This window comes from Saccopteryx bilineata, chromosome 2, assembly GCF_036850765.1.
Source record: "Saccopteryx bilineata isolate mSacBil1 chromosome 2, mSacBil1_pri_phased_curated, whole genome shotgun sequence".
In the NCBI taxonomy this organism is placed as follows: domain Eukaryota; kingdom Metazoa; phylum Chordata; class Mammalia; order Chiroptera; family Emballonuridae; genus Saccopteryx; species Saccopteryx bilineata.
The window spans coordinates 312,175,980-312,199,517 of NC_089491.1; the positions used below are offsets into that span (position 1 = coordinate 312,175,980).

The 23,538-nt window shown below is 50.8% G+C and overlaps 2 protein-coding genes across 2 annotated transcripts in view; one reads left to right on the forward strand and one right to left on the reverse strand.

Moving 5' to 3' along the window:
* The first annotated feature begins 1,520 nt into the window (after nucleotides 1–1,520).
* SH2D2A (SH2 domain containing 2A) lies at nucleotides 1,521–13,400 on the forward strand. The gene is made up of 8 exons (XM_066261770.1): nucleotides 1,521–1,636; nucleotides 2,218–2,378; nucleotides 3,177–3,361; nucleotides 4,093–4,182; nucleotides 4,434–4,602; nucleotides 9,964–10,113; nucleotides 10,341–10,643; nucleotides 12,329–13,400. The coding sequence occupies exons 1-8, from the start codon at nucleotides 1,603–1,605 to the stop codon at nucleotides 12,494–12,496; spliced, it is 1,260 nt and encodes a 419-aa protein (XP_066117867.1). The 5' UTR covers nucleotides 1,521–1,602; the 3' UTR covers nucleotides 12,497–13,400.
* Nucleotides 13,401–19,819: 6,419 nt separating this feature from the next.
* Nucleotides 19,820–23,538, reverse strand: part of PRCC (proline rich mitotic checkpoint control factor) — a 52,185-nt gene continuing 48,466 nt past the window's right edge. Inside the window, exon 7 of the mRNA XM_066261787.1 lies at nucleotides 19,820–20,388. Coding sequence (XP_066117884.1) covers nucleotides 20,302–20,388 — 87 coding nt within the window. The 3' untranslated portion in view covers nucleotides 19,820–20,301. The remainder of the gene's footprint in view (nucleotides 20,389–23,538) is intronic.

The following is a 23,538-nucleotide window of genomic DNA, read 5'->3' on the forward strand; positions in this document are numbered from 1 at the left end:
CCTCTCAGTCTTCTTTCTAACCTCTGGAGTCTGGGACCAAGGCTAAGGCAACAGTTTTTAAAGAAGGAAAGAGAAAGCAGACAGCTCAGAAGGAAGGAGGCCTTGGGTGTGAGTGTAGCTTGGCCATCAGTAACTGCTAGGAAAAGTGTTCTCCTCCCAGAGCTGGGGGTAAGTAGCCAGCCAGGCTGAGTCAGGAGTCCAGACTCCTTCCTGGGAGCAAGGCCGCACGCAGTCCTAGCCTGCCCCCTCCAGCTACATGAGCTGTTACTGGCAGCCTCCAAGCCAGCTTCCACTCCAGGCACACGTGCAACCCCGTGCAACCTCGTTCACCATGCCATTTCCTTCTTCCATGTTTGCACGTTTGTCCCTCTTCTAGAAACACCCTTCCCCATTTCCTCAACCGTATTTATTCTCCACAATTCAGCTCAGTCTCCTTTTATGACATCCCGGCACCTATGCACACACCCACGCACACCGGGCTGGAGCAGGGGCCTCTGAGGTGGGCCGCCGGTAGCACCTCCCATACCACTAACTTTGCCACAATACGTATCTATCGGCAAGTCCATCTCCCCCAGCTGACATCCTGAGATGAGAGCCTTTTACTCTCTGGGTTTTTCACATCAACAACAGTGCCTGGTACACAGTCATGGACTATTATTAGCCTATATCACAGTGAAACTAGTAAGAGATCTAGATTCTAGTTCCAACTCAGCCACCAACTTCTGAGACACTGAAAGACCCTGGCTAAGGCACTTCTCTGAGCTTCAGTTTTCCCTTCTGGAAAATGGAGATGATGCTCTCAGTCCCCTTCTCATTTGCGAGGGATCAAGTGAGAGAGAAATGGGATTAGTCCTCTGGTGGAGCAGAAGATACAAGCCCACTGTGAATTTAAGGCAACAACTACTACTAGTGTGACTACTAACAACAGTCTGCGTGGTTGCAGGAAATTCTCCCTCCTTTCCTCCAGGATGGCCTGGTTTTCTCTCACCCAGCACTGTTATCTGCTGGAGGAGGAAACCAGGCCTCCTCCTTTCTACCTTCTGTCTCCCACATTTATGTGAATTCAGAATGTCCTTCCAGAAGTCTGACCCACGTCCTTCCTGTTGCAGCCCTGCCCACTCCCCTCCCCATATGTTCTAAGAGCATAATCCAGAGTATAAATCTCCAGGAAACTCAAAGCCTGAGAAACTTATAGGGCTTATCCTTCTGAGGTTGACATCCCCACTGCCACTGCTCAGAGTAGGAGCTGAGAGAGAGACAGAGAGAGAGAGAAAGGGAAGTCTCATCCTAGAGTGGGGGAATAAAGAAAGAATCAGTGGAGATTGAGGTCAGATAGCAGTAAGGACTTCCTAACACCCAGATACAGAGTGACACAAATACCCACTACCACACCATCACCACCTGCAGCTGCCTGGCTTCCGGAGGAGGGACAACTGTCTTACACGGCTTTCCATGACGCGGGTCTTCTGCTAGGGTTAAGGCTGTGGGTGAAGCGACATTTCCTGCCCCAGGGGCTGGGGTGAGAGGAGAGTTGCTGAGTGTGCACACCTTCTGAGAGCACAGACGCACACCCTGCTCCCGGGCTCTTTCCTAGACTGCCCCATGGAGTTCCCTCTGGCCCAGATAGGCCCCCAAGGTGAGTTGTGATGTTGAGGAACGTGGGTGGGAGGGAACAAGACCCCCACCCCCTACTCCTGGGTCAGAGCCCCACCGCAGGCCACAGTCAGCAAGGCTGATCGCAGGGTGCCTACACCTCTTTTTCTCTGGGACTGCAGTTCCACTCAGCCCTGAGAACAAAGGTGACAGGGTCGGCTGCTGTGTGCTCCTTAGGGAGGAGGGAGCAGAAGGGATGGGGGAAGCCAGGGGACCCCAGGCCGGAAGAAGGGCCTGCACTGAAGAGATCCACCTCCCCTCCCTGATTGTGGGACTCACTTCCAGGCCACCAGAAGGCCGGCTGACATCCAGTTATCTGTCCCAGTTATCTCAATAAGTTCCTCTGCTGTCTCAGTCCATCTGCACCCCCTTGGCTCCATAATCCTCCTCCCTGAGAAATACCACCCACCCCACACTGTCCTACCTGCTGTCATAACTGTCCCTGTCCTCCAGGTCCCTGGTCAGAGGTATGTATGACACCTCTAAGCCCCGGGGGGAGGGGTGGGTGGTAGAGAGAGGAAATCTCTCACTGAGAGGCCCCAGCTGTCCTCTTTATGCTAACAGGGAGTCACAAGACCCTCATCCCAACCTTCAGCACCTTCCAGCCCTTGAACTTGAACCAAAAAAGCTGCCAGGGCTTGCGCTTGCTTCCAGGACCTGGAGTTCAGGCCCTGAAGGCTGAGGGGGCCCAGTTCAGCCACAGAGGCCCAGATGTCCATACTGAGGTGAGTGGGAACCTGAGTGTGCAGCTGCTTCAACTGCTCCCAAGCCCCCCCATGGGTGAGGACTCACAGATGGACAAACACCAAGAGGGAGAAAGCAGGAGTGATCTGGGGCTGCCTGCAGGGCTAGGACCCAGAGGGAGGGAAAGGAGATAGGAACTACCTCCTTCGTGTGCTGAACTGCCCGCTCACTGCTCCTTGTCCCTGGGAAGCTCAGGCTGAGTCCTCAGGTGACCAAGGTACAGTGTATCAAGTCCCAGAAGCAGACGTCTTCATCTTTGTCCATGGCCTTCATTTGCCCGGTACATCCCCATCTCAGTCCTTCTAGCCCACCTGGTCATGAGGAAATCCTCCCTGCCAACCAGCTCAGTCTCTCCTACTGTATGTAGGGTGAGCTCTTCTTTATTCCAGCCTCTGGGGTGACCTCCTGCATCATCGCCCTTCATCCTTCATGCCAGACTATGACTTTCTGTCCATCTGGAAGTCCTCACCCCCATTTAAGCACAGTTTCACAGCTCACTGCTACTAGTTTAAAGGCCTTCAGGATCCAGAGGGAAGTAGAAAGAAATTCCCTAGAAACCAAAACAGGTAGTACTGAAGAAGGGATTTAAATTAGACCTTGGGAAGGACTTTCTGAGCAATTCACTTAAAATAGGCAACTGGGATGGGGGGGCTGGGAGCTTCCTCCCCATGCCCAGGAGGATCAGGGGATGAGGATGAAAAGGTGGCTGCTGGCTTAGAGTCAGAAGAAGGTCCACTAATCATGGGTACTTTCCCTTTTTGAACTCTTCCCCTGACCAGGCATCTTTCCAGGCTCTGGGGGCTGCTTCCAGCCCAGAGAACTCTGGAAAGGCAGAGGAGGTGCCTAGGGAAGGAAGCCAGTCCCTGCAGGCCGAGACCCGGGCTTGGTTTCAGAAGACCCAGGCCCAGGGGCTCCTGCAGCATGGGGCAGCCCCTCCCTGGTTCCATGGCTTCATCACTCGGAGGTGAGTCTCAGAGGAGGAAACAGACCCAGAGAGGGGCAGAGGCAAGCCTTGGTTCCTGTCAGGAGTAGATAGAAGCTACAAGTCCAGGCTATGACTGCTGGAGGCTCCCAGGACACTCACAAAGTCAGCTCGCGGAGGAGAAGATCGTTGGAGAGGCTTCAGCCCAACAGTTTCCCTTCTCTAGGCTGTTATCCTCCTGAGCTAAGGCCTCTAATCCTCATGGTTTCCACCTCTGTCGCTCAGGCTCTCTCTCACTCCATCTGGCTCACCCAGCCCTCTCCTCTTTCTCACCTCCCTTTCAGTTCCTCCCTCCTGCATCTCGCAGCTTCACTGCTCCTGTACCCTTTGTTCACTGCCTCCCTTCAGCTTGACTTTTAGCAGCTAGAAGTCTGTTACCGCCCCTGCTGTTGCAGCCACAGCACCAACACCAAAACGGCACGGGTGCCCCATCCCAGCAACCCTCCCCACACATAACCAGCTGCCCCTCCAGGCTGGGGCCAGGAGGAGAATGCAAGTCTGGGAGTTGTCCTGGATGGGACCCACGGGTTCCATCTATGCCCAGGCCCTATAGCAGGAGACCACTGCCCACATCTTTTCTCCCCTCCCCACCCTTCTCTAGTCACTTCAGTCTGCTTGGTTGGGGGTAGAGGTCCACCATGCGAGTCCTGGGAGACAAAGGTCAAGGCTGGAAGAGTCAGAGCAGCGTTCTGTCTCTTCTCCATCACCCACAGGGAGGCAGAGAGGTTGCTGGAGACAAAGCCGCAGGGGTGCTATTTGGTGAGGTTCAGCGAAAGTGCTGTGACCTTTGTGCTGACTTACAGGTGAGGGGCGGGGCCCCGCACCCCGCGACAAGGAAGAGGGGAGTTCAGGCTAATGGGGCGGGGGGGGGGTGGACTGGGTGCCCGTGGAAGTGTGAGGGACAAAACTGCCAATAGCTTGCAGGACCCAGGCTCTTCGCTCAGCCCCCCTCCCTCTAGGGCGGGGCGGGTAGGGGTCACTCCTCGTGCTGGCAGCCTGGCCAGGACAGCTGGAGATGTGGGGAACGCGCCTGATGCCCACTGGCGCCCTCCAGGAGCCGGACTTGCTGCCGCCACTTCCTGCTGGCCCAGCTCCGGGATGGACGCCACGTGGTTCTGGGCGAAGACAGCGCCCACGCGCGGCTGCAGGACCTGCTGCGGTACTACACCGGGTTCCCACTCAGCCCCTACGGGGAGGTGCTCAGCCAGCCCCTCGCCCGCCAGGTACGAACCCCCCTCTACTTCCTTTACCCTGACCCTCACCCCGGAACCAAGGGCAGCATCCCTTCTTACGCAGAGCCCAGGACACAGGACGGTAGCACCAGGCACTTTCTCATTCCAATAAGCCGTGCCCCCCCCCCCCCCTTACACGTATCTCTGCTGGAAGCCTTTCAAGAAAGGTGTATGTTGGGGAGGGATTCTTGAAAGACCAGCCCAGACACAGAGAGACATGAGAGTGCCCAGACAGCGGCACATATTTATGCACCCATGGTTGATCCCTGCATGTGCTCTGACCAGGGATTGAACGTCATTTGTTGTTGTTTTTTTAATTAAGAGATATTTACCCTAACCTGTGGTGGCTCAGTGGATAAAGTGTTGACCTGGAACACTGAGGTTGCCAGTTGGAAACCCTAGGCTTGCCTGGTCAAGGCACATATGGTAGTTGATACTTCCTGCTCCTCCCCCCTTCTCTCTTTCTCTCTTTTTCCCCTCTCTAACATGAATAAATAAAAATCTAAAAAAATAAAAGAGAGAGAGAGAAAGATATTTACTGAGTACCCAGCATGTACAGACGCTGGCAGGCCCTGGAAATAGAGCCATGGACAGACAGACGGGCCCCCAAACCACAAATCTTACCAGCAGCAAATACAGACAAGTAACGAGAAAGAAGTGTGAGGGTGTGATGAGAGGAAATACAGAGCAGGATGCCACTGAGCTCGCTTGCAGGGAGCTGTGTCAGGGAGTGCTACCCTGAGGAAGTCCAGGCAGTTCTGAGAGACCACTCTGTGCCAGGCATTGGTCTGGGCACTGGGAAAATAGCAGTAAACAAAACTGACCAAAATATCCCTGCCTTCATGGAGCTTATATTGTAGTGAGAGGAGACAGACTACAAATACATGATACAGATAATACATAATAATATGTTCAGTAATGAAAATAAGTGCTCAGAAGAAAAACCAAGCAATGACAGGGAGTGACAGGTTTGGAGCTATTTTACATAGAGACATCAGAAAAGGCTACTCTGGTAAGGGGACATTTAAACAGAGGCCTGAATGAAGTAAGAGAAGGAGCCATTCAGATAACTAGAAGAAAAGCCCTCTCAGCAGAAGGAACAACAAGTGCAAAGGCTCTGAGGTAGAAGGATGTTTGATGTGCTTAAAGAAGAGTGAGAGCAGTGAAGACGCTAGTATGGGTGAAGAGGTAGGAGAAGGGATCAGAAAGGTGAAGAGAAGAGGCCCTATAGACTCTTATACGGATTTGGGATTTTATTCTGAGTGAGATGATATGGCACTGGACAGTTATAAACTGAGGAGTGACATGACCTGGCAAGTTTGGAAGGGGCAAGGGTGACCAGATGGAAGGTTCTATAATAATTCAGGTGAGGTGATGGCAGCCCAGACCAAGATGGTAGAGGCAGAGGGGTGAGGAGGTAAAATGCTGGGTTTTGCTTTGCTTTGCTTTTCCTTTCTTTTCTTTAATTGATTATAGAGTAAGAGGAAGGAGGAGAGAATGAGAAACATTGCTTTTGATGTTTTACTTATTTGTGTATTCACTGATTGCTCCTTATGTGCCATGACCACAGATCGAACCTGCAATCTTGGTATATCAGGACAATGCTCTAACCAAGTAAGCTACCCAGCCAGGGCCTGGGTCTGTTTTGAAGGTGGGGCTGAAAGGATTCTTGCCGGACTGAATGAGGAATGTAAAAAAAATGAGTTCTCACTAACTGAGAGGAAGAAGCTACAGGAGGAGCAAGTCTGGGAGTGGTAGAGATTACGAGGTCAGTTTCTACATACAGTAGACAGTTTGAGATGTCCATGTGGAGATGTCGAGTAGGCAGTTAGAATACCTGTGTCTGTGTTTTGGAACAGAGGTCTGGACTGGAGATAAATATTTGAGAGTCATCAGCATGTAGCTGGATTGATTCTAAAGCCTTCAGAAGGGGTGAAATCTCACTCAGGAGTGAATGTGGATGGAAAAGAAAGGACTACCAAGTCTTCAGCATTTAGTTTGCAGAAAAGAAAGAAAATCTATAAAGAAAATTGAGCCTTCCTGACCAGGCGGTGGTGCAGTGGATAGAGCATATCGGACTGGGGCACAGAGGACTCAGGTTTGAGACCCCAAGGTCGCCAACTTGAGCACGGGTTCATCTGGTTAGAGCAAGGCTCACCAGCTTGAGCCCAAGGTCACTGGCTTGAGCAAGGCGTCACTTGGTTTGCTGTAGCCCCACGGTCAAGGCATATATGAGAAAGCAATCAATGAACAACTAAGGAGCTGTAACAAAGAACTGATGTTTCTCATCTCTCTCGCTTCCTGTCCCTGACCAGTGGTGACGCAGTGGATAAAGCATCGACCTGGGATGCTGAGGACCCGGGTTTGAAACCCCAAGGTCTCTGGCTTGAGCATGGGCTCATCCAGCTCGAATGCAGGCTCACTAGCTTGAGCACAGGGTCACCAGCTTGATCATGGGATCATAGACATGATCCTGTGGTTGCTGGCTTGAGCAAGGGGTCACTGGCTTGGCTGAAACCCCACTGTCAAGGCTCACATGAGAAAGCAATCAATGAACAACTTAAGTGCTGCAACTATGAGTTGATGCTTCTCATCTCTCTCTCTTCTCTGTCACTCTCACTTGCTATAAAAAATAATAATAGCCCTGGCCAGTTGGCTTGGTGGTAGAGCGTCGGCCTGGCGTGCAGAAGTTCCGGGTTCGATTCCCGGCCAGGGCACACAGGAGAAGCGCCCATCTACTTCTCCACCCTTCCCCCTCTCCTTTTTCTCTGTCTCTCTCTTCCCCTCCCGCAGCCGAGGTTCCACTGGAGCAAAGATGGCCCGGGTGCTGGGGATGGCTCCTTGGCCTCTGCCCCAGGCGCTAGAGTGGCTCTGGTCGCATCAGAGCGACGCCCTGGAGGGGCAGAGCATCGCCCCCTGGGGGGGCAGAGCGTCGCCCCCTGGTGGGCGTGCCAGGTGGATCCCGGACGGGTGCATGCGGGAGTCTGTCTGACTGTCTCTCCCCGTTTCCGGCTTCAGAAAAATACAGAAAAATAATAATAATAATAATAAATTAATTAATTAAATAAAATTGAGAAGGAGCAGCCAGAGAGAGAGAGGAGAAAACCAGGAGAGTGATGTTCTGGAAGCTAAGCAAACAAAGCAAGTCAGGAAGGAATTGGTGCCTAGGGCTCCAGAACTGACCATTGGATTGCCAAGAAGTCACTGGCGACCTGGGCAAGAATGGTTACATGGAGTTTGGGATCAGTTTAAAGAAGTAGGGACTATGCCTATGGGAGACTATTTTGTGGAATTTTTTGAGGAATAGGGGGAGACCTGAAGATTCTGGAGCAATGAGAACAGAGAGTAGGATAGTCCAGAGATGAGAGGAGACAGCTGGAACTGACAGAGCTGAAGGCAGAATTGTTGGAGACCAAGCTCTATGATTGGGTCTGAAATGGTCTTCTCACTCAAGCTCTTTGGAGTGTAGACTTTATCATGGAGTAAAGAGCTGCCACCGAAGGATTGCTAGGAGAGTTTCTGCAGGCTCACTGCCCACAGAATGGAGAATGGGTTGACAGGGCCAGATAATGCAAGGGGAGGGTTTAAGAGGCCTGGACTGGGGTGCTGGCTGTGGGCATGGAGAGAAATGTGCAAATATAAAAATATTTAGTTAGTAGAAGGGGCAGGGCTGTTGATGCTTCCTGCTCTGCCCTGCCTTCTCTCTCTCTCTCTCTCCCCTCTCTCTAAAATGAATAATTTTTTTTAAAAATCTTAAAAAAAAAAAGAATACTGAGAGAGTAGGGGGTTGAAGCAGGAAATAAGAATTCTGGCCCTGGCCGGTTGGCTCGGTGGTAGAGCGTCGGCCTGGCGTGCAGGAGTCCCGGGTTCGATTCCTGGCCAGGGCACACAGGAGAAGCGCCCATCTGCTTCTCCACCCCTCCCCCTCTCCTTCCTCTCTGTCTCTCTCTTCCCCTCCCGCAGCCAAGGCTCCATTGGAGCAAAGTTGGCCCGGGAGCTGAGGATGGCTCTGTGGCCTCTGCCTCAGGTGCTAGAATCGCTCTGGTTGCAACAGAGTGATGCCCCAGATGGGCAGAGCATCGCCCCCTGGTGGGCATGCCGGGTGGATCCCCGTCAGGCGCATGCGGGAGTCTGTCTGACTGCCTCCCCGTTTCCAACTTCAGAAAAATACAAAAAAAAGAAATTCTGATTTGGGACCTGTTTGGCTTAGCAGTAGAGCATCAGCCCAGCGTGTGGAAGTCCCAGGTCCAATTACCAGTCAGGGCACAAAGGAGAAGAGGCCATCTGCTTCTCTACCCTCCCTCCCCTTTCTTTCTCTCTCTCTTTCTCTTCTCTCACAGCCATGGTTCGAGCAAGTTGGTCCCAGGTGCTGAGGATGGCTCTATGACCTCACCTCAGGCACTAAAATAGCTCGGTTGCCTGAGCAACAGAGCAGTGGCCCCAGATGGTCAGAGCATCGCCCCATAGCAGACATGCAAGGTGGATCTCGGTGGGGGCACATGCGGGAGTCTGTCTGTCTGCCTCCCTGCCTCTCACTTAATAAAAAAAAATGTTATAAAACAATAATTCTGATTTGGATCCATGAGGCCTGCAGCACCTGTACACCTCCAGATGGAGACACACATTTGGTGGATTGCAGGAACACAAGAAAAGCCCTATGGCCAGAGCATGCCAGCAGAAGTGGGCATGTGGGAGCATTCATGAACCCCAGACTAAATACTGAACTAAAAGCTCATCTATTGTGGGCGGGAACTGTCCCAGTGTAAGGCTCAGCTCCCCCGAGGCCGTCTCTCTGCCCTAATGTATCTAGCTTATGTCTCCATAAAGTACTCCTCTGGCACCTGCAGAAATAAACATAGGCACAGCAGTCTTGAAGCTCTATCATGCCAATATCCTGGCCAGATAGCTCAGTTGGTTAGAGCATCATCCCAAAGCACAGAGGTTGCCAGTTTGATCCCTGGTGTTTGATGTTCCTATCTCTCTCCCTTCCACTCTTGCTAAAATCAATAAATAAAAAATTAAAACTAAAAAAAAAAAAAGGATCTATCGTGCCAAACATTTTTAGGCTAAAGGTTTCACAAGCCTCGTTGTGTTCTCACAACCATAGGCACAAATGGAGACCTGCCTGGTCCTGTGTTCCAGATGAAATCAAGTTAATGTTAGATATTACCTGTGTCCAAAGCTACTTCCTCACCCCCTGGTATCTCTTCTTCACCCAGGGAACCCAGCACAGGCCAAATTCCCGTGCCCCTCCTCTCATCCTCCACCTGAACCGGTTTATTTTGTCCTCCTGGGTCACCTGCTCACCCCCACCCACCTTAACGAAGTCCCTCAAAACTCTCTCTTCCGCAGAGTCCTGAGCCCGCAGGACTTTCCCTGAGGACTGAAGAATCAGACTCGGCAAGCCAAAGCCAGGACCCACACCTCCAGTATAGTCCACTCCTCAAAAAGGAGAAGCCCAGAGCCCCCACGCAGAAAGAGGCGGGCGGCGAACCAAAGGAGGTATTTGGCTGGAGGAACCCGGAGAAGGAGGCTGGCCCGGAGGGAGGCGAGGACCCGGGAGACAAAAGGCAGGCAGCGACCTGCGAGGAGCCGGCCGCTTCAGGCGCGTGGTCTGCCGAGGGCGCATCCGCCGGCTGGGGCTGCGGCTCTCGGCTCTCGGCTCTCGCTGTGTCCTACCTGGATTGCTCTCTCCTCCCTGACATCACCTTCTCTCCTAACCCTCCCAGCCACCTAGGCCCAAGCCTCCTGTCCCTGCCAAACCTCAGCTACCTCCAGAAGTCTACACAAGCCCGGCCAGGCGACCCCGCTGGTCCCCGCCCCCCAAGCCCTCCAACCCCATCTACCATGAGCCTGTTGAACCCATAGCCTTCTATGCCATGGGCCGGGGCAGCCCCGGAGAAGCTCCCAGCAACATTTATGCCGATGTGGAGGTGGAGGTGGAGGTGCAGTCTGGGGGCGAGGGCCCACCGTGCATCTTCCGCCACCCGGTCCTTCGGAAATGCTGGTCCAGGCCTGTACCAGGAAGCCAGGTAAGTGGAGGTGCAGGAAAAAGCTAGATCACAAGAAGGACTTCCTGAAAGCTATCCTGAGAAGGGTTCAGATTGGCTGCTTGGGTCAGGGTGAAGGTCAGAGGTCTGAGGGAGATGGGAAGGACAGAATCCAGGCTGCCAGCGTTCCTTTCCCTCTCTTCTCCCTGGGGTCACTGGGACTCTTTGTCAAGTCCCCACCCCCTCCACCTCTCAGCAGTTCATCCCTCTAATTCACAGAGAAAATAGGGGCGGGCCCCAGGCAAGCCTCCCTTGGCCTTCCCCCACCAGAGCCTGCATTTTGGCTGGTATCCATCTCACTCAGCTTGTCTTTTTAAAACCCACCTGAGATTGACCTCAACCAGTCCCATGAATCTTGGCCCCACCCATCCTCTCCTCCCCAGTCTGAACTTGGACCCCGCCTCCTCCGGCTCCCTCCCCTCAGCCTTCATCACCCTGCCCACTGTAAAGAAGAAGCTTGGAGTCCCTTGAGCCCGTGCAGCCCCCCCTTTTCCATCCCTCCACTTCCTGGGTCTTCTCACTGATCAGTCCAAGTCAGTATCTCACGGGATGTTAGGCCCACCCTCTCCCTCTGCCCCCGACTCCCTTCTCAGGCCCTTCCCCATCCTCTCTCCCTGCTAGTGCCCCAGATTCCCCCTCAGCCCTGTATCTGTTCACACCCACACCCCTGCCTCCTGCTGCCATACTAGAGCTGATGTCACCAGTCCCTGTCTCAGTCCAAACTCCTCTCCAGGCTTCTGCTCGACTCTGCAGTGTCCCCTGGCCTCTCAGATTTAACACAGTCACCACTGCCCTCACCCTTCTCCCCTAGATCCCATGTTCCCATCCAGACTGATAACCCTCCAGCCGCCCAACTATCAAAGCCAGGATTCTAGGGCTCTTTCCACAGCTCCTCCTCTTCACCCCCATTCTGTGCATCACTGATTTCTGCTGGATCTCACCCCAAATATATTTTTACTTTGCCCAGCTCAGGCCCCATCATCTCTCTCATCAGGATTTTTCCAAGAGCTTCACTGGTCTCTAACCACCAGTCTTGCCACTTCTGATCCATTCTGCCCCAAGGAAGCCAGAATGGTCTTTCTAAAACAGCTGCCTGGCCCATGAGGCCCACCATGCTCAGAGGGAGGTGTGCCAGGAGGGTGCCACCTCCGCAGCCTTATCACCCATCCTCCCAGAACTGTTCACATTTCTCCACGTATACCAAGTGATTTCAAGCCTCCTGGGGTTTGCACATGCCAGTGCCTCTCCCTCTCCCAACTTCCTGCAAGTATGTCCTCCTGCTGCTTGGGAAACTTCAGAGCATCCTACAACACTAGCTTGCCCTTCTCTGGAAAGACTTCCCTGACTTGGCCACAGAGGCCATCCCCTGTGCTTTATACACACCTGTCATGCTACTGAGCACCTGGGCTACTGGCTTCCCCTTACCCAGTGGAGCGTTGGCGTGTGAGTTAGTTCTCTGAGGGCCAGGGCTGGGACTCAATCATCTCTGTTTCCAGAGCAAGCAACACAGAGCAGATGCTCAGAAAATGTTTGTTGAATGAATGTGAGTTAGTCCTCCTCTCTGAAAGCCAATGTCTGTTAAGATCAGATGTCTTGGCCCTTGAGGGTGCAGGTAAGCCTAAGAGGCAGAGGGTAGAGGGTGTAACTGACTGCCTTTCTCTCTGCAGAATCCAGATGGCCAGCAACTGCATTCTGAGAACTCTGTGGCTGGACAAGGCCCTCCTGTGTCCCACCACCCCCTGCCTCTCTGGGGGCACAGCCTCCCTCATAACCTTACTAGACAGGTGCTTCAGGACAGAGGACAGGCATGGCTTCCCCTGGGGCCTCCTCAGTAGCCAGTGAGTATGAGCTGAGGGGGGAGACCCTGGGACCTCAGGTCCAGAGACCTTCACACACACACAGGTACCCTTTTCAGGAAATGTGGATGGAACAAACTATAGGTAATCAAAGCTGAAAAGGACCTCAGCCACCATCTATTGCAAAGGTGGCAAAAAGGCATCACCTTGTATGCCAACTCCAGTCCATTGGGCCTTGCTCCCTAGGGTGCTGCATTGGAAAGGACGTTAAGGTCATATCTGAACTCAGCAGCAAAGAGCACCGTGATTGCTCAGTGATGTCTGCTATGGGTAAGGGAAGGAAGAGGAGCAGCATCATTTTTGCCCTTCCTGACCAAGCCCAAATTTCTCACTGTGCAGATAAGGAAAAAAGCCAGTGAGGGATAGTGACTTGGCCAAGGTCAAGATCTAGAACTCAGGCCTCCTAGTCCCTGGTTTAGTGCTCTGTTCCTGACCCCACATCCACCAAGTCTTCCCAGGAAATGTCAGAAATTTTCTAAGAGAGGAGATTTGGCTGCTTTCCAAATTCTACCACACTGGGCCCTGGGTGGGTTCCCTTCCTCCAGACCCATGCATCGCCCTGTTAGCCTGGTGGTCTGGTTCCCCTACAAAGAAGCTTGGAGGTCAGAGGAGCAACGTGGAATCCACTTCCTGCTGGGGACACAGCCACTGGTTCCCTCCCAGACTCCTCAGCGCTTGGTGCTCCTCTAAGGATGTGGGCTAGGAGGGCCCTGCTGCCTCCCACTGCCCGGCCTCTCCTCACGGAGTCTGATTTCCTTGGCCCTCTGAGCCTTTGGGTCTGGGCCCTGGTCCAAAGCTGCTGTTGTCTGAGGGTTGGTTTGGCAAGAACAGATGTTAGAACTTGTTTGTTGATTCTTGTCTGGCTAATAAATCGCCAACCACCTCATCCTACAGGGATCCAAGTACTCCAGGCTCCTTTGTCTCTGTCTCTGACTCTCTCTCATATTGTGGAGGGGCAGGTGGTTGAACCACCATTGCAATGGGAGGGAGAGGGGTTTGGAGGCTGAGACACATGGGCAAGGGTCACAAATCTGTGGGCTGGGGTTCAGGAGACACCAAAATGAGGGACACAGACCTCTATCTGCAAAGTATTCCTTCCCTCACTGGGTTGGGCTGGGCGGTCAGTCAGGGACAGAGGAGCAGCTTATCTCCTGTAGGGATACCAGTAAAGAAGAGGGGCAGGGAAGGAAGTGGTGGAGGGTAGCCCCTGCACCTCCGCCCCAACCCCCCTGCCAAGCACAGCACTAGGGAGGGGGAGAGTGTGCTGTTAGTGTGTGTGTGAGCCCTTAGAGAATGAGCAGACCCCTGCAGTGGCTCCAAAACTCTATGTCTTCCAATCAAGGCCAAGGCCATAGGCTTTTGCCTGTCAGGACCCCAGTTCTCTCCCCTTTTCCTTTTGTGAGGCATCCTCCCCTCTCCGCCCAGACCTGCTTCAGGGCAGCTTTCTGCCCCACTGCAGAGCTCCACACTCTGGGTTTCAACCACCTGGAAGAAGCTGTCGAGTCTTACTTTTGTCTCAGACTGGGGGCTCTTCACGGCAAAGCTGTATCTGCCCCCAGATTGCCCTCAGGGCTCAGAACAGGGTCTGTCCCTCTCCCCTGCCCTGAAGCCATTGAGGCCCACTTACTCCAGGAGTCCTGTCTGTGCAGCCTGTTCAAGGCAATCAGTACCCGTCAGGGTCTCCTTTCCTGCCAGATGCACAGAAGTCCCCCAGACCCTACTGAAGTGATGTCCCCTCTGCCTAGGTGCTGAACCACACCACCCCTAGACTGGCACAGATGCCAGCTCCAGTGACAAGCAAATTCCCCTCCTTTCCGCTCCAGTGCTAATCAACTTAAGGAGAAATATGGTTGCTGAGTCAACAGAGCTGAGGTTCCACTTCCTGCTGTCTTCGGTCTAAACTCCCTCCTGAGCAAGAGGAGAGATGGGGAGGGCAGGGAGCAGATGGTTTGCCAAAATGAGAGAGGCTGAAAATTGCAAGGTCTCAGATTAGACTCAGAGTCACCTAGTGGCAGATTCCTTACAGCATCAGGAGGAGGCAGAAAAAGGGAGATCGCTGTACAGCAAGAGCTGGAAATCAGAAAATCAGCAAACAGTATTCCCTTCGACTTTGGGATATAACAGGATGGGCAGGTGTGGGGAGGCCGAACTAACTGTCTAGTGACCAACTTGGTGTTTCTAAAGGAGCAAAGGTTGCTAGAGGGGGACAGAGTGGGACCCAGTGACCCTCCCGCTCCCTCTGCAGCTTCACACAGCGATGAGTGGACTCACCCAAGGGGTGCTGGGGGAATCCGGTGACGGTATAGGGAGCCCTGGGTTCCTGCTGTGGCCTAGTGAGCTGCATAACCTTTGGCAGGAAAACTTTTTCTCTGTTATCACGTTCCCCACATTCCTTTGAAATGGAGGTAGTGCCTCCTTATTCACACACAGGGATGCTATACGGATCAGATGAAACCCTCCAAATGAAGGGCTTTGCCCGGACTAAAAGGGACTTCAGACCATTTGTGACTGACTTTTTAGTTCAACTGAACAGGAAACCGAGGTCTAGAGAGCAGAGGTGACAGGCGGTTGGAGGCAGTCAGCCCAGGTCTTGTCATCCCAATCCAGGGCTCCAGCTGCAGGCCCAGCCTGAAGACCAAAGTGGTGGAGCCCCCCTCCCCCTCACCAAAACCATGGGCCCCCCAGTGCCATCCTGCTCACTTTACTCCTGAGCTAAGTCGGAGGCTGTGGTGAGACCTCAGGATGAAGGTAACTTTTACAGGAAAAGGAGCTGGAGCCATTGTGCTGAGGGGGGAGGGTGTCGCAGGGCATTTCCCAGCTGACTCCATCTTCCTATGGTCCTTCCATCCAGGCAGGGCTTTCTCTCGCTCCGCCCACTTTCAGGCCTAAGAGGGGTCTCCCACCCCTATCCCCGTTCTCCTTCAAAGCCTGCAGAAGGATGCACTGTGAGTGGCGCTTTCCTTCCAGTTCCAGCCCCTTCAACACCACAGCTGATCCTGATGACTCCATATTATTCCCCTGCTCCTGCCTCCCCTAAACGGCCCCTTTCACCCTGTCTGCTCCCTCAGTGAATGCAGCAGACAGTCTCAGTAAGCTGTCCTATACCTCTGGCTCAGATGCAGGGGGGTTGAAAAGCAGTGAACTGCACAGCCTCAGCTATCCTAGTTACACAGCACATCATTCCTCATGAACCACTCATCCCAAGGCCCCACCTTCACCTTCCTCTACTGGCCTTAGAACACCTGAGCATGTCTGAAAGCAAGCTGTGGGAGAAGGGGTAAAAAAAAAGTCCAGACATGGAAACAACGAAAAAGCCCGTCAATAGAAGACTGGATAAAGAAGATGTGGCACATATACATTATGGAATACTACTCAGCCATAAGAAATGATGACATTTACAGCAAAATGGTGGGATCTTGATAACATTATATGAAGTGAAATAAGTAAATCAGAAAAAACCAGGAACTGCATTATTCCATACGTAGGTGGGACATAAAAGTGAGACTAAGAGACATTGATAAGCCCTGGCCGGTTGGCTCAGCGGTAGAGCGTCGGCCTAGCGTGCGGAGGACCCGGGTTCGATTCCCGGCCAGGGCACACAGGAGAAGCGCCCATTTGCTTCTCCACCCCTCCGCCGCGCTTTCCCTCTCTGTCTCTCTCTTCCCCTCCCGCAGCCAAGGCTCCATTGGAGCAAAGATGGCCCGGGCGCTGGGGATGGCTCTGTGGCCTCTGCCCCAGGCGCTAGTGGCTCTGGTCGCAACATGGCGATGCCCAGGATGGGCAGAGCATCGCCCCCTGGTGGGCAGAGCCTCGCCCCTGGTGGGCGTGCCGGGTGGATCCCGGTCGGGCGCATGCGGGAGTCTGTCTGACTGTCTCTCCCTGTTTCCAGCTTCAGAAAAAAAAAAAGAAAAAAAAAAAAAAAAAAAAAGAGACATTGATAAGAGTGTGGTGGTTACGGGGGGAGGGGGGAGGGGGGAGAGGGAGAGGGAAAGGGGGAGGGGGAGGGGCACAAAAAAAACTAGATAGAAGGTGACAGAGGACAATCTGACTTTGGGTGATGGGTATGCAACATAATTGAACGACGAGATAACCTGGACTTGTTATCTTTGAATATATGTATCCTGATTTATTGATGTCGCCGCCCCATTAAAAAAATAAAATTATTTTTTAAAAAAACCTGAAAACAAACAAACAAGCAAAAAAGTCCAGAGCAGGTCACATAGACCTTCCCAAAGCTCCACAGAACTTTAACCATCCCCTCAACAAACTGCTTCTTGGACAAGCTCAGCACTCAGCTGGAGTGAAAAGCTGGCAAAGCCCCTCCCCAGGGCTGGAGACTGGCGTTGCAGCAGAAAACCCTCCTTATAGCTCTGCCATCTCTGCACAGCATCTAAGCTGGATCCCTGTATACCTCAGCTTCCTGGGCTCTGCCATCCTGGTCAAGGCAAAGCCGCACTGAAGCTGTTCCCCAGCTCCTCCAAAACCTGCCGGGCAATTTGGATCCATTTCCAACCAAGGCCCCTTTCTCCCTCTGCCCCTTGGCTGTTGCTGCCTGCCAATTTTAGCTGAGTGCCATTCCTTACTCCTTCTGTCTCCCTCATCCCTGTCTTCTCTTCCCTGTTTATTTACCCAAACTTGTGGTAGCTACTACCTCCCAAACGAAGTCTGTCAATCTTCTAACCTGTCAATAATTCTCTTGGTGACCAAGAGACTACCCACTAAATAAAATTTTATCATTGCTAGAATTAAAAAATAGCTTAAAATTACTTGCAGAGAATCAGAGGAGGCAGAAGTCAAAGAACCTTAAAGATATCTGGCCCAGACTGACTGGTAGTGGCGCAGTCGATAGTGTTGACATGGGACACTAAGGTCCCAGGTTTGAAACCCCAAGGTCACCAGCTTGAGCGTGGGATCGTCAACATAATCCTTGGTTTGAAGCCCAAGGTCAATGGCTTGATCCCAAGGCCACTGGTTTGAGCAAAGGGTCACTGGCTTGATTGGAGTCCCCAGTCAAGGCACGTATGAGAAGCAATCAATGAACAACTAAAGTGCTGCAACTATGAGTCAATGCTTCTTATCTCTCTCCCTTCCTGTCTCTGTTTTGCCAAAAAATAAATAAATTGAAAAAGCTATCTGGCCTAACTGTCCATTCCCAGAAGACACTGGACTCTCCCTACAATGTCCTGCCTCCCAGCACAGAGCCCTTCGTGCTACATCATGATGCAGCCCCTGGAATGAGCAAGTTGAACTGGGGCACCTCAGGAGAGTAGGGCTGTACCTGTAGCATAATGGATACAGGAAAGAGCATTTGGCTCCTCAGAATCATAGACTATGGGCCCTGCTGAGCCTACCTCACCACCTAAGACACCCAGAGGGGAAATCTCAGCCCCCATTGCCTCTGTGGATGGCGGGAGTGGTGGGAGCTGATGCACCAGTTTTGACAACTACAGTGTGAATGTCCCTGAGGAATGCAAGAGCCCTGTCTGGCTCCAACTCCGAAGTAGGTCAGATTTCAGATAAGTGGGTGGTTTTCCTGTAAGTGATGAAACCTTCCCCTGCACTTATGACAAATAGACTCAACTTACCCCAGCACACAAGACCAGAAGCACAGTGAGAGGCCTCACTTCTGCCGCTTCTTTCTCATTCCGAAGTCCCCACCACACAGTTAACCTGCCCCTCTGGCCTTAACTTTCCTGTCACCAGGGCTGTTAAAAACTAATCCGTTATATTCCGTTCCAAACCTACAGCTGCAGTCAAGCATCTCCGTCCAGTCAGTGCTCCTCAGCCACATCCAAGGCCTTTCTTCTAGTAGTTTCTAAACTTCCTTCCTGTAGGACAGTGGTTCTCAAAGTGTGTGCCAGGGCACACTGGTGAGCCCTAGAAGATTTCCAGGTGCACCCTATGGTGTTCCAGAGAAATATGTGCCTGTTGGGGACCAAAAAACCAACAGGGTTTTTGGAGTTTAGATTTTGGGGGGACAGAGGTGTGGGGAATTGGCTATAAACTGACCATCTGCCCAACCCCCCACCTCACTTGCCTGATTAGGTTGCAAAAGGCTGTTAAGCTGTGGTGCTGGATTGTTTACACTACCCCCCATGTTCCCCGGAAAGACTGGAGGCAAGTTTCTTCTATCCTTTGTTTGGTGTAACGGTAAGATGATATGTATGGTGAGGGTTTTCTGCACTCAACACATGAGTAAAAAGAGAGGAATTCTTCAATGTATTGACGAGGAAATGAGAGTTTGCCTTTCAAATATATGCCCAAACATTGAAGAAATCGCTAGGACCCATCAGGCTCATGTTTCTCATAAACACAAGAATAAAAAAACAACACATTTGCTCCGGGACCTGCCAAATTTACTAAATCTTACTAAAAATCTATTTATATAGATATATAAAAAGATAACTTTTTTGTCGTTTTTCTTTTTATTTTTTAACCCCTTTTTTTTTTATAAATTCTAAAAAGCATAACTAAAAAAATGTAACATAAAAATGTTTTTTAATGTCAGAATTTAATTTTGTCATTTATTTCATTTAATTACCATAAAAGCACGTTTGGACTTTATATTTATTTTTTTTCTTTAATATTTGACTTAATTATAACATATTTCTCAGAAATGTGTATATAGTGTGCCTACAATTATTTGTAGGATTTTAAATGCGCCCCGACTTCAAAAAGTTTGAGAACCACTGCTGTAGGAAGCCACTGCAGTTAAGCCCTACGGGAGTCCCAGCACCCTCAGCAACGTGTTTCAGGAAAATCTGCAGTTTTGTGACCAGTGCACGTATCTTCCCTCCCTACCTGAACTCTTCCCTAATAGGGAGAAACCAAGCCTTCCATCTTTCAGTCTGGGCTTCACCGTGTCTGACACCTCAATCAAGTCCATAGACCCTGCCACTTCCCTTCCCCAACTACCCACCCCTCCCTTGTAGCAAAAAGCTAAGAGTCCAGAAGCCTCCCAGGAGATTTGTCTAGCCTGTCACCTCTCTGCGAAGCTTCCAAACCAGTCTAGGCCAACAACTACCAGTGTAAACTTGAATCATCTTCAGGGACAGGCATTTTACCACTTTACCTCCTGCTGGACTGAACTTTATGTCTAACAACTCTTTCATGTCACAGAAAAAAACCTCCTGACTTCCCCCAATCTTCAGTGATACCAAGATCAGCAATATTTCCCATGTTTGAGATCACCGCTCTGCCCCAAACACAATTTACATACAACTCCTGGGGTTTTTTATGGTCATGAGCCCAGTTTAACGATGGCAGAGAAAAAAGGCAAAGCAATCACTGAAGCAGCTCACGATGGTTTGGAGGGTCCTTTACATAAGGTAAAAACTAAGAACCAGGGACAGGGTAACAAATGAGATAGGTCCAAAATGCAAAAGGAAATCAGACTAAAAAGTAGGAAAGGGGGCAGGGCAGGCAGCATCTGTCAGACTGAATGTTTTATTTCAACAGACATCCCTGGTTTAAAAAAAAAAAAGTGGAGGGAGGGGTTCAACATTTCATCACACCCAACAGGGAGCAAATTCCCATCCAAAAACTCAGAGCCCCTTCTGAGGCATCACTCGAGTTTTCTGCTAGCTCCAGGACAGAAAGGAGCTGAGTTTTCTAACTTTTGTAAGAAAAAATCTATCAAATATGTTCATTCTCGCAGAGGCGAGGGCTGGGTCCTCAGGAAAAGAGATCCTGGGCTTAGAACAGCTGGGGTCCCAGAGGTGAAGCTGGGGACTGGGCCAGTGGGGCTGCAGGAGATCCCGGGATGTGCAGTCAGGTCCACAACCCTAGAACCCATACTTGGCTTGGGTCTGCCGGCGGCTGAGCTTGTTCTCCGACCAGGTGTTCTTCAGCTCCAGCTCCCGCTCCTTAGCCTGTGGCAAGGAAGAAGGGGCAGGAGAGAGTCAAACTGGGGTTTTGAGAGACACTTTTCTCTTGCCTCTTTGAGGTTCCCAATTTAAAATATCTTTCTCATCATAACAATTATGGGAAAATAAAAAATCTCCTGAAAGACTTAATTTTCTCTTATTCAAGTGTAAGGGGACCCTAAGAAAGCAAAGAAAAGTCATCTCTTGCCTGACCAGGCGGTGGCGCAGTGTCTAGAGCGTCGGACTGGGATGCAGAAGACCCAGGTTCGAGACCCCGAGGTCGCCAGCTTGAGCGCGGGCTCATCTGGCTTGAGCAAAAGCTCACCAGCTTGAACCCTAGGTCGCTGGCTCCAGCAAGGGGTTATTTGGTCTGCTGAAGGCCCGCGGTCAAGGCACATATGAGAAAGCAATCAATGAACTAAGGTGTTGCAACGTGTCATGAAAAACTAATGACTGATGCTTCTCATCTCTCTCCGTCCCTGTCTATCCCTCTCTCTGACTCACTGTCTCTGTAAAAAATAAATAAATAAAATTTTTAAAAAAATCATCTCTTTGGGAAGCTAACAGGGTTTAAGCAGAATAAAACCCAAGAATCCTGGTCCTTCATCTGCTAGAATTAAAACTGAAATCCTCAAGTTTCGGTTGAACTAGAAATGAACAAATGAGAACTAGAATTTGGCATCGGAAAGAAAGACACAGCAGCTGCCTTGGACACTGACCAGCCAGGTGGGAGAGGACAGCCTCAAAGACTTGTACAGGTCCAGACAGGACACCAACTGACAGTATCTTAGTCTGGAGATGCAGCTTTGCTATAGTGCTGAATACAGTCTATGTGAAACCCTAGAAATTCACACCACTGTAAAATACATTGGAGCTATGAGAAACAGACTGGGAAGTATAGAATCATGACTTTTCCCTTCTGACTTTCACAACGTTTGGCTCTACAACTGCATTCTGAGAATGTACAAACACCACCACAGAAAAGGGTTCTTCAACCTCCCCCCACACAGCTATCAGATGCCTGCTCATTTCCCATGGAATAAGAATGTACAAGGGGGACGGGGGTGGCTAATAGTTTGGGTTTAAAAACAGATCCTACCCTCAAATTCTTTTCCTGCAAGAAGGTAGAGTAAAGATACAAATGAGTTCCTTAAAAGGTGAAAATATGACAACCACAAAAGTCTGATTTGCCACTGAAATCACAAGCAGCATGGACATTCCCCAGGGAAATGGCCAGGAGAGTCTTATTCTGACTGTATCTTTGACAGTATTTCATATAAGTCTCAGAAAACGGGCTGTTTAATGGTTAGATTAATATCTGAAAACTGCTAGGTCTATCAAATAAATATCGAGATATATTCTAATTCCAAAAGACATTTAAAAAAAATTTTTTTTAAGGACTTTATTAATTTTTCAGAGAGGAGAGAGAGAGAGAGGGAAAGAGGAATAGAGAGCGAGAGAGAGAAGGGGGAGGAGCAGGAAGCATCAACTCCCATATGTGCCTTGGGAAGCCCAGGGTTTCGAACTGGTGACCTCAGTGTTTCAGGTCAACACTTTATCCACTGCGCCACCACAGGTCAGGCCCAAAAGACATTTTTTGATTATCTGTAATTCTGATTTATTTGTGTTGATGTTTCTCCACAGGTCAGGCCCAAAAGACATTTTTTGATTATCTGTAATTCTGATTTATTTGTGTTGATGTTTCTTACCATAGAAGTGATACAAAACTAACCTCCTCATCAGGTGGATGTTTTCCTAAAAATCAGTGAACCAATTTTTCTTTAGTTTTTTAAATTATTAAAGCTGCTACTGAAAAGAACTGTGATAGATGATTTCCAGTCAAGAGAGCAAAGTAGCTAAATGCTGGGATTGCCTCATCCCATGACCATATCAAAATTACAATTAAATTACAGAACAATCAATTTGAATAACGACCTGAAGATTAGCTGAACAGAGAAGTCCTGTAACTAAGGATATAAAAAAGAAGCCGTGTTGCCTGACCTGTGGTGGTGCAGTGGATAGAGCGTCGACCTGGGATGCTGAGGTCACCAGTTCAAATCCCAGGCTTGCCCAGTTAAAGCAGATATGACAAACAACTATACCAAGCTGATGTTTCCTGTTCCTCCCTCTCTTTCTCCTCTCTCTCTTTCTAAAATCAATGAATAAAATCTTTAAAAAAAAAAAAAAGAAGCCACATTGAAGCTGACAAGAAGGGCGTAGACAAGAAATGAGCTGGCCCGACCTCCACATGTGGTGGCTGAGATTCAAGAAAGGCCTGATCAGGTGGTGATGTAGTGGAAAGAACATCGACCTGGGACGCTTAGAATCCAGGTTTGAATCAGAGGTTACCAGCTTGAGCATGGGATCATCAACATGACCCCATGGTCACTGGCTTGAGGCCAAAGATCGCAGGCTTGAGGGCCAAGGTTGCTGGCTTGAGCAAAGGATCACTGCTTCAACTGGAGCCCCCAGTCAAGGCACGTATGAGAAGCAATCAATGAACAACTGAAGTGCCACAACTAGGAGTTGATGCTTCTCATCTCTCTGCCTTCCTGTTTGACCCTGTCTGCCTCTCGCTGAAAAAAAAAAAAAAGAAAAAAAAAAGGTATCTCAGCTGTGCAGGACCCCCTGAGCTGAGGAGCAAGGGGTTTCAGTTCTGCACTGGTGCCAGGAAGAAGAGCCCCACAACATCTGGTTGTGGATATCAGCAGCAATTCATTCTATCCATTCAGGTGAGAGGGAGCCTGCTGGAAACCCAGTCATCCTCTTAAAGGTCCCACATACAGATTCCCTCACTCACAGACACTCACCCAGGGCTCTAGCAAAGGGAACAGGGGCTGGGAGACAGAAGAGGAATGAAAGAGACACACAGGGGGAAACTGAGTTCTATGGCTTCAAGGCTAAGGCTGGTGGGACTCCTGCCATTGTCCCTGTGTTCAGCCCTCCTACCACACACCAGGGAGGTGGGCGCTCTTCTTCCTGTATTGAGCCCTCCCCCAATATGGCCCAATCTGAATCTGAATTAGCCTGATGAACACCATTCACCCCACCCTGATGACTCCCTGAGACCCCACCCCCACCCAACTTGAGCACCACCAGAGACCCATGTCAGCAGCAGGCAGCCAGCCTCAACCTGAGGCCTACACTGCAGTCTTT